Source organism: Lutra lutra, chromosome 7 (genome assembly GCF_902655055.1).
Source record: "Lutra lutra chromosome 7, mLutLut1.2, whole genome shotgun sequence".
In the NCBI taxonomy this organism is placed as follows: Eukaryota; Metazoa; Chordata; class Mammalia; order Carnivora; family Mustelidae; genus Lutra; species Lutra lutra.
In genome coordinates, this window is record NC_062284.1 from 43,017,829 (window position 1) to 43,028,529 (window position 10,701).

Sequence of the window (10,701 nt, forward strand, 5' to 3'; positions counted from 1 at the left end):
GTCCCACAATCAAGAGTCTCTAATCCCATGGAGAATTTCCATGGAGACAATGGTGAGAAGTGACAAGGAAGGAAGTTCTATGAAGTGATTCCCCTTTATGATGAACTAACAGGCCTAAAGAGTGAGAGTAAGCAGTAAGTACAGTCTGTGTTTCAGAAGAGGTTTCTCATTCTCACGTTATGATTCTCAGTAATAAACTAAAATTATTTTGATGAGCATACATAGCTAGGGAGTCACACATAGAGTTTCAAAGTTAATCTTAAAGATTTATTTATTTATTTATTCTTGCTGGAGAAAGAGAGCTAGAGCACTTGAACAAGCAGGGGGAGGGGCAGAGGGAGAAGCAGACTCCCCAATGAGCAGGGAGCCAGACACAGGACTCCAACCCAGGACTACGGGATCATGACCTGAGTTGATGGCAGACACCCAACCAACCGAGACACCCAAATGCCCCAAAGTTAATCATAAAGGGTATTTTCAGAAGTACCTTAAAGGGTAAATCCTGGATCAAAATTTATCTAATAATCTTTACTAATGAACCAGAAGATGAAAATGATAGTAAATCCATTAAATTAGCAAATGACACCAAGGTAAGCAGAGTTGGAGTCACCTCAAAAAAATACAGTAGAAAAAGAAATGTTGCTAAATTAATGAAAACAACCAACTTAGTACATTTAGGAATACAAATGAAATGGTACTGGCATAATATGAAATAAGCCTAAATTCAAGAATGGCTTCTAAAGCACATAATAGCCTACAAAATAAATGAAGAAAGACAGTACTGATGTTAAATACTTCCAGGCAGAAATAATCTGTCTGAACTTTCACAGAAGTTTAGCTATATCTTTCTTATGGTACTTAACTACATAAATCCCCAACTTGATTATAAATTCCTTACTGATTCTCCTTATAGTAGAAGCTCAATAAACACTGACATAATTGATTTAGAATGCATATTATACTAGAATAGGACAACTACAATAAGAACATAAAGTTGAGAGGGGCGCCTGGGTGGCTCAGTTGTTAAGTGTCTGCCTTTGGCTCAGATCATGATCCCAGGGTCCTGGGATCGAGCCCCACATCAGGCTTTCTGCTCAGCAAGAAACCTCTTCCCTCTCCCACTCCCCCTGCTTGTGTGTTCCCTCTCTCACTGTCTGCCAAATAAATAAATAAAATCTTTAAAAAAAAAAAAACATAAAATTGTTATATTTTAGAAAACACTCTTTGAGCTATAACCTTTCTTGATCTTCCATGGAAGGAGACAGGACATAGACATCAAGCAAAAGAAACTGAGGCACAGGAAGGCTAAATGACTGGCCTAAGGACACTATGTCAACCTAGTAAGTGGTAGAGCCAGGGCTCAAATTTTCTGATGCTCGGTGTTTTGCTCAGAATATCACAGTTGCCCAAAGAGCAGAGCAGAATGAGTAGAGAATTTTAATTCTGAAAATAATTCTATCTCCTTTGTGGAGAAAAAATGCCATACATTGAGAGGCCTGTGTAGTTGGTGGATCCACTTTTGGTCTTTGCATTTTAAGAGTGTGAAAAAAATCCCAAACCAAAAGGGAAACTAAAATCAGTAAACCTAACAAGGACAAAACCAGTAAAAAATGATAGAGTCAAGGTTTATGTTAGGAGGATTATCAGAAGAAAGGATAGTGGCACAGTGGAAAACACAGAAGCAGGAGATGGCCATCATAGTACTTTTCATAAATCTACATTTTTCCAAAAACAAAGACAGAAATTCATAAGTTATAACTATTCAGAACCATAAAGATCTTTAAACCTAATTCCTGCTCACTTTACATATGAAAAAAATGAAGCCTAAAAATATCAGGCGGTTTGTCTAAAATCATACAATTATTGTGCAGCAGTGCAATAAAACCTTGATCTCCTGACTCCCCGGTCAATGTTGTTAACATAAAACAGAGATTAATTTAAAACTGTTTAAAAATAAAACGAAACAGCCCAACAAACAAAAATGCCATGCCTACTCCATGAAACTAGTTTTGCATATTATAAAACAATAAAAAAAAATTCATAATGCTGGGATGCCTGGGTGGCTCAGTGGGTTAAGGACTCTGCCTTTGGCTCGGGTCATGATCTCAAGATCCTGAGATTGAGCCCCACATCGGGCTCTCTGCTCAGCGGGGAGCCAGCTTCCTCTCTCTCTCTGCCTGCCTCTCCGCCTACTTGTGATCTCTGTCAAATAAATAAATAAAATCTTTTTTAAAAAAATACATAATGCTATATATTTATTTTGTTTCCTTTATGTATCACAGACTCATTATTTGAAAGTATATCAAAATACTGAGACATACTCATTCTCAAAAAGTGAACTAATGTAAATGACTGAACAGTTTTTTAAATTTTAATTATTTTAATAACCATTGTTTTAGTAAAGAATACTGAAGAAACTATTGTAGCAATTCATTTCAATTGAACATTTCCATTCAACCCAAATTAACTAATTTAGTTAACAGACTCCTTTTTCTTGTAAGATTTAAGTAATCCCTATAACTCATGTGGGGCTTGAAACACAATCCCAAGATCAAGAGTCACACTCTTGTCACATTCCTCCGTCCCTCCCTCCTCCAACAGAGCCATGTAGGCACCTCCCACAGAACTCCCTTTAATAGTTCAGAGACTTTGTCTTGGGAGACATCATGAGAGGAAACAACTGACTCTTACTCTTTCCATTTCCCTGTTCAAATAGGAAGTCTTGGCAAAGAAAGGTGGAAAGCTGCCAGATTACCAACTTTCTCCCTTTCAGGAACATTTCAGGGATCTCATAAATGAGTGGTGTAGCAGAGCTTCCAAGCAAAATGGTTATCAAACTACCAACCTCCAGTTTTTTTTCTGGAAAAGGGAGGAATTTTTAATTTATGATGCTTTTAAAAGGGTGGTAAGGTTATTTTCAAATTAAGTTTTTAAGCATTGCTTTGATAATAATTGAAGCTAAATATGTATTACAATATTGAACTTTGTTATTTATTTTACATGCTATATATAGGACAAGCTACTGACAAATGTGGCCTTCACTATACCAGGGGCTGGCTGGGAGGAAAGGACAAAAAAAGAATTCCTCTACAAGTTTAGAAATATCTAGATACGGCTATGTTTTATTTGTCAAGGTTAAAAAGAAGCAAAGAGGCCTACTTTTTCCTGTATTCTCAAGCTACTCTACAGCTACCAGTTAGGACAATGTAAAATATTAGATTTGAATTTGCAACATTTCATGACTGTGACTCTTTGCTCACCATTCTGAATGAAGAACAAAGAGGAAAGATGCAGTGGTCACAATCTCCCACTATGTAAGAAGAGCAAGTGGCACAAAGACAACTAATGAAGGAGATCACTCTGCTCTGGCCTTGTTCAAATCACAAAGGTAAAAAGCCAGAAGAGATGACCTTGCCTAACCACCTCATTTACAGATAAGAAACTAGTGGTCACTTGTCAGTGACTTGCCAAAAGCCACATAACTAGGCAGTGTCAAAGATGGAATTAGATCCCTCCTTCCTTATGCTGCTCTACTCCCAAGAGTATCTGGCAGCTGGCAGAAAAGTGTCAGGCCTGAGGTGAAGGACAGCACAGTCATCAGCACGGGCTCAGTGTGGTTTGCAGAGCTACGAACTCTGCGGGCACTCTACCTGGCTTCTATCCCTGGTCACTGTAGCCACTCCCTGGATCCAATACATCCCAGCCTCTTGTATACTCTACCCATCAAATGGAAGTGAGAATTCGGAATGAAGGATTTTCCTGCTGACCTTCCACAGTAAAACATTTTGAAAACTCAAACTGACAAAGGTTCTACATTGCTTAATACTACTTAAATCAAGTTGCAAAAGATAAGGCATTTCAACATACCTTTTCAAAAACATGTTACTCTTAAAACAATTATATCCTGGACACAGCTCAAATGGCTAAGGGCTATACAATTTATTTTAGGTACCAGTTTCTAGAGAACAAAACCCTTCCTAACTGAATAGGCAAGCAACATGCCACCACATATTTTTCTGAGCCTTTGAAAACCTGACTTACATACTAGCTGGCATATAAGTATATAAGTATATATACTTATATAAAATATAAGTATTTTAAGTTAAATTCAAATGTAAATGGGGTTTTTTAAAGAAGTTTGGAAAATAAGTGTTTAGATGTGTTGTGTTAGCGCTATACCAAACTGTCAAACTACAGAATATGAAAACCCTAAGTTTAAATAAAGCCTAGAAGAAACATATTCATGAAAATAAAACAAAGCAAGCTGTTTTCCATAACTCAGCTAGGTTTGTTTGTCATCACTATTACTATCAGTATTAACAATTTAACAAGTGTAAGTACAAAGGATTTTCAAATCATTTAGTCCCAAACACAGTGCTATTTCCCTATTTTACAGATAAGGAAACTGAGGCTTAAAGAATTAAAATGTTTTGCTATGGGTCCCACAGTTATTAAATAATCAGGGCCTCATTTTCCTACAACAGCAAGGTTTTTTAAAAGACATTCGGCTTAAATCACCGTATTGGGAATTGAGACGCCTGGGTGGCTCAGTAGGTTAACTGTCTGCCTTTGGCTCAGGTCATGATCCCAGCCAGGGTCCTGGGATTGAGTCCCACATAGTCAGTACTCCTTGCTCAGCGGGGAGCCTGCTTCTCCCTCAGTTTGCTGCTCCCCCAGCTTGTGCTCTCTCACTCTCTGACAAATAAATAAATAACACAGGAATTGTTTGGCATTAAAAAAATATATATTTGAAAGAATAAAAACAGGGGCGCCTGGGTGGCTCAGTCGTTAAGCATCTGCCTTCGATTGAGGTTATGATCCCATGGGCCTGGGATCCAGGCCAACACTGCGCTCCAGGTGCACATCCAGCTCCCTGCTCAAAGGACAGCCTGCTTCTCCCTCTCCCTTTGCTGCTCCCCTTGCTTGTGCTCCTTCTTTCTGTGTCAAATAAAAAAATAAAATCTTAAAAAATAAATAAAACAAAAAATAAAAGAATAAAAACAGAAAAAAGAAAAAGACAGCTTTTTTTTTTTTGGCTTCTCCAATTTAAAGGCAATTTCCATAGTATACTTCCTGTTTCTACACTTTCAAATAAAATTTCCTCATCCCTTTTATTCTACAACTTTTTGTTTATCATGAATTTCACTGTGAATGTCTATGTATGTATGAATATATGCACACCACAATCCTTTTCAAATTGTTTATACAATATTTAGACTTTTGAAACTACTTCCTGACATCATTTTGCATTCTTACCAAGATGATACCTTTCAATCACTTAAGACATGTTTCCTTCTTAAACTGAAATTTCATGAGGCATACACATTCTCTAAGTTCTTTTTCACTTCTTTTTTTTTTAATATTTTTTATTTATTTATTTGACAGAGAGAGAGATCACAAGTAGACAGAGAGGCAGGCAGAGAGAGAGAGGGAAGCAGGCTCCCTGCTGAGCAGAGAGCCCGATGTGGGACTTGATCCCAGGACCCTGAGATCATGACCTGAGCCGAAGGCAGCGGCTTAACCCACTGAGCCACCCAGGTGCCCTCTTTTTCACTTCTTACTACAGCGTGTTCAGCACCCAGAAGGTCTCTTAAAAATGAAGAAGACAGGGGCGCCTGGGGGGCTCAGTGGGTTAAGCCTATGCCTTCGGCTCGGGTCATGATCTCAGGGTCCTGGGATTGAGCCCCACATCAGACTCTCTGCTCAGTGAGGAGCCTGCTCCCCCACCCCCTGTCTCTGCCTACTTGTGATCTCTCTCTCTCTCTGTCAAATAAATAAATAAAATCTTTTTTAAAAAAGAAAAAAAAATCTAAAAAAAAAAATGAAGAAGTCAATCTCAATATTCTCCTCAGAGCTGAATTTCTCAACAAACATTTTCAGCTAGATAATTCTTTGTTGTGAGGAGCTGTCCTATTCATTGCAGGGTGTAGCAGTATGCCTGGGGTCTACCCATTAGATCCCAGCAGCACAACTCTGCTACTAAGTGTGACAACCAAAAATGTCTCAGACAGTTAAAAATCACTGCTTTAGCCTAGTCAAATACTCCAGTTAAGAAGTATCAATTTAGGGACGCCTGGGTGGCTCAGTTGGTTAAGTGGCTGCCTTCGGCTCAGGTCATGGTCCCAGCTTCCTGGGATCGAGTCTCATATCGGGTTCCTTGCTCGGCAGGGAACCTGCTTCTCCCTCTATCTCTGCCTGCCTCTCTGCCTACTTGTGATCTCTCTCTCTCTGACAAATAAATAAATAAAACCTTTAAAAAAAAAAAAAAGAAGTATCAATTTAGGGGATGCCTGGGTGGCTCAGTTGGGTAGGCCGCTGCCTTCAGCTCAGGTCGTGATCCTGGGGTCCTGGGATCGAGTCCCACATCAAGCTCCTTGCTTGGCAGGGAGCCTGCTTCTCTCTCTGCCTCTGCCTGCCACTCTGCCTGCTTGTGCTCTCTCTCTCTCTCTCTCTCTGACAAATAAATAAATAAATAAAATCTTTTTTAAAAAAAAAGAAGAAGAAGAAGTATCAATTTAGTTTTCCATGTGTTTCTAAAGAATAGTAAGATCAACCCTGTAAAATTTTCTCAGGTTGAATTCTTTTCTCAGGATGTGAAAAATAATTTTTTATAGATTTATTTGTCAGAGAGAGAGAGCGAGCACACAAGCAGGGGAAGTGGCAGGCAGAGAGAGAGAAGCAGGCTCTCCACTGAGCAAGGAGCCCCATGTGGGACTTGATCCCAGGACGCTGGGATCATGACCTGAGCCGAAGGCAGACACTTAATCAACTGAGCCACCCAGGCATCCCAAGATGTGAAAATTTAACAACAGAAAAAATGGAAACAGCCAAGGTTTATGACACATAAACCTTATTTACTACAACAAATAATTTTCAAATAAGAATATATAAATTTTCAATTCTTTATAAAATTTGTATCATGGACGTCATAAATATCAGCTATTTCATTAACATACCCACTTGTTTACCACAAAAGGTTAAAGATACATTTCTTCAGGAATATTTTCAGAGAAAAAAAATAACTCACATATCTTGCCTTTCTTTTTCAGTGGGAGAATTAGTGTCATAAAGAAAATACACTGAATAATATCTATAAAACCTTCCTTTATAACAACCACAAAAATAAATGGTGGCAACACTTCACAGAAGCAGAGATGTACGCTGATAAAGATGAGGGAATCCCAGATTAGACTTCTAATGGATACAATTCCTGAAAAAAAGGAGTTTCTTTTCTGAGGCCTATTATAAAGTGAGGTTTGCCACTGGCAGCATACCTCATTCTAAAAGAAAGAAAATGACATGAAATAAAATAAAGTTTCTTTTCCTACAGTCCACTAAAAAAGAGGAATAAATGACATAATATTGTGGCGTTTTAATTTCAGATGTGAAAAAGTTCAAAATCCCCAGGAAGCATAGTTCACAATTTCATAGTAAAAAGACATACAATTAAAATCAGAGTACTGGGGGCGCCTGGGTGGCTCAGTGGGTTAAAGCCTCTGCCTTCGGCTCAGGTCATGATCCCAGGGTCCTGGGATCGAGCCCCACATCAGGCTCTCTGCAGGAAGCCTGCTTCCCCCTCTCTCTTTGCCTGCCTCTCTGCCTACTTGTGATCTCTGTCAAATAAATAAATAAAATCTTAAAAAAAAAAAAAAAATCAGGGACGCCTGGGTGGCTCAGTTGGTTAAGCAGCTGCCTTCGGCTCAGGTCATGATCCCAGCGTCCTCCTGGGATCGAGTCCCACATCGGGCTCCTTGCTCATCAGGGAGCCTGCTTCTCCCTCTGCCTCTGCCTACCATTCTGTCTGCCTGTGCTTGCTCTCTCTCTGACAAATAAATAAATAAAATCTTAAAAAAAAAAAATCAGAGCACTGGCACTGGAAGGCCCCTCATATGATACTTATTCCAACTCCCAATTTTAAAGAAAAAGGAAAGAAAAATTTGGTAGAGAAGAAATCTTTGAATATATCCATAAACTTTGTTTCTTTAAAAATAAATCTGACATAAATAGGGCACACCGTTTTAACTTGGCAGGTGATTTTGAGCAGTGACCACATGGGAATATTATATTATTTGGTATGATTTTTTTTCCTTTTAAAGTCTAAAGTAAGATGAAGAAACTAACAAGAAGAAAGGCTATGGTTTATCCAACACAACAACCTAGAACCCATGTTTCCTAAATGCTAGCCCAGTCCCTTTTCAGATTTCAAATAATGTTTACAGACTAGAGGGGAGCCTGGGTGGCTCAGTCAGTTAAGTGTCTGCCTTCTGGTGGGGTCATGATCCTAGATTCCTAGGATTAAGCCCCACAGGGGGCTCCTTACTCAGTGCAGAGCCTGCTTCTTCCTCTGCCCCTCACCTTGCCCGTGGTCTCTCACTTTCTATCTCAAATAAATAAAAATCTTAAAATAATAATAATGTTTACAGACTAGGAAGAATAATTGGTATTCAACAGTATTCTGAAGAAAGAGTTGGCTCCTACAGAAGGCACCGGAGATTTGATTCCCTTAATGTCTCCTCCTTTACTTCTCTTTCTCTTGCATTTTATTAGCATTGGGGGAGGGCACATAAAGGATGTAGTGTCGGGCAAACCACACAGAACCAATCAAATGATCAGCGACCTATCCAAAAAGGCTCCTCCCCAACCAGGGCAGTACTCCTGGCTCTGTAACAACATTGTTAATATAAATATATGGTTCACAAATGTAATTATAAATTTCAGGAACCAAGCTTTTTTTAAAAAGGAAAAAGAAACGGGGGGATGAATTTTAATAATACACTGTACTTAACCCAACATAATTATTATTTCAACATATAATCAGCATGAAAGATTGAGATCTTACACTCTTTCTCCTACTATTTTCAAAACTCCACCTTATTTCAGACTTAACAGCAAGTCTCAATTCACACTCACTACATTTCAAGTGCCTAACAGCCGCAGGGCTGATGGCCACCCATCGGACAGCGTGGCTCTATAACTATTTGTTGACTAAATTAAAAACAGTTCCATCCATTTGAGTAGTTCTTTGGATTTCCTTCCAAAGCTGACAAAACTCCCAAAAGTCTCTTGTAGAGTGAAAGAGTATCCCCAAGATCCCCAAAGCTTAATATGCATTATCAGTGCAAATAATCAACCTTTTCTGAAAAGTGTGCAAACATACTACTTACTACTTCTACACACTCAATGTTGAGGACAGAAACGTTTGTGTTTGGGGCATGCACCTAATTAATGATGGTGCCTGTCGTGGCTTGAATTATTTTTTTCTATCATCCAAAACAAAACTGAAAGTCATCTCCTACTGAGGTGAAGTAAATATTAAGGAAAGAAGTCGTCTTCTCAAAAGCTGAAAGTACTGTAAGAAGCCATACTAAACAGGCCTGTAGGAATGATCTTCCAGGGCCAACAGAGATCCCTGCCCAAATCCTGCAATCCTAAAGAGAAGGAAGCCAGGTCCTGCTTGCCATAAAATGCCAAGAGAAGGTTAACTGCGAAACGCAATTTCCTTTTTTTTCTTCCTTGGTGCCACTTTATTAGGCGTGTGTGACCACGCAGCCATCCCCACTGCACGCGGTGCTGGAGGAGAAAGCTTTTTTAAATGCCGTGGAGCCAACGGGGCCAGACTGAGGGCAGCGAGAGGACCCTCCGAGGAGGGCAGGACAGAGCCGGGAGTCCGCCTCCGGGACGCGGAAGGCGGGAACTTGGGCAGGGCGAGCGCGACCCTGCAGCCTCTCCCCACCCCGGGCGGGTACCCGGGACCCCGCGGCGGCGGAAGCGGGCAGAGGCCTCCCGGCGTCGCGCACCTGCCGCCCGGGGAGGGGGCCCAGCCGAGGGCCCTCCCCGGAGGCGGAGTCTCGGGCGGCGGAGGGAGCCGGGCCCGGGCTGGGACCGGGCAAGAGGAGCCCCCGGCGTGGGCCCCTTCGCCAGCGCCGCAGCCCACCGGCCGCACCCTCTCGCTTACCGCCCCAGATCCCCAGCTTCAGCTGGGACTTGTTGAGGTTCTCCACATAGTCCCCCAGGAATCGGTTCAGCAAGTCCGCGACCACCGACTCCAGCACCATGGTGGGACTGAGGCACCGGAGAGGGAGGAGCCGGAACCGCCTGGCGCTGCTGAGGGCGGTGGTGCGCGCCGCGAATGACAGCCCACGAGCGCCAGCCCGCCCCCGCGCCGCGCGCGTGACCTGGGCTGTGCGCAGGCGCGCCGCCGCCGCCGCCGCGAATCCTAGGACGCGGACGGTGGGCGGCAAGCTAGCTGTCTCTCTGCTGCTGCGGCCTCAGTCACCCGAGGGCGGGCGGGGGTGCTACGGAGAGCCGCGCCCAAGGCACCAAATGGGAAGGACGTTAAGAAAAAGGGCAGGCAGGAGTTACTGAGCACAGCGACCTCTACGTGGCCGCTCTGTTTGCCTGCGGTCGCCTCCTGTCGGCCTTGGGTCCGCAGAGCTCACCGTCCTGGGCAAAAGCTGCTCCCCAGCGCCTCACCTTGCCCCGGCGGAGCGGACCCGACCCAGGGGGTCCGGCGCCTCCCAGGCCCCAAGTTCATCCTAGGATCCTCCTAGGCAACTACCCTTTCACCCGTGGATCAGATGAGAGAAAGAAGACCCTGCACCCTTGTCCTGCTACATTAACCCCGCCTGGGGCAACATCTCCGTTTCTTTTTGGTTCTTGAAAATTTTAATGATTTAAAAGTGAAAGGAGAGGGAACAGAAC

At 42.1% G+C, this 10,701-nt stretch overlaps 1 protein-coding gene across 3 annotated transcripts in view; it reads right to left on the reverse strand.

Annotated features, from left to right (window-relative positions):
• The window catches only part of VPS13C (vacuolar protein sorting 13 homolog C), a 187,272-nt gene extending 177,132 nt beyond the window's left edge, over positions 1 to 10,140 (reverse strand). For 2 of the 3 annotated variants that reach the window (XM_047735663.1, XM_047735661.1), the window contains exon 1: positions 9,956 to 10,139. In XM_047735663.1, coding sequence (XP_047591619.1) covers positions 9,956 to 10,055 — 100 coding nt within the window. In that variant the 5' untranslated portion in view covers positions 10,056 to 10,139. Of the gene's footprint in view, positions 1 to 9,955 lie in introns of all 3 variants that reach the window. The other variant, XM_047735662.1, reaches the window with a different exon arrangement.
• Positions 10,141 to 10,701: the final 561 nt, after the last annotated feature.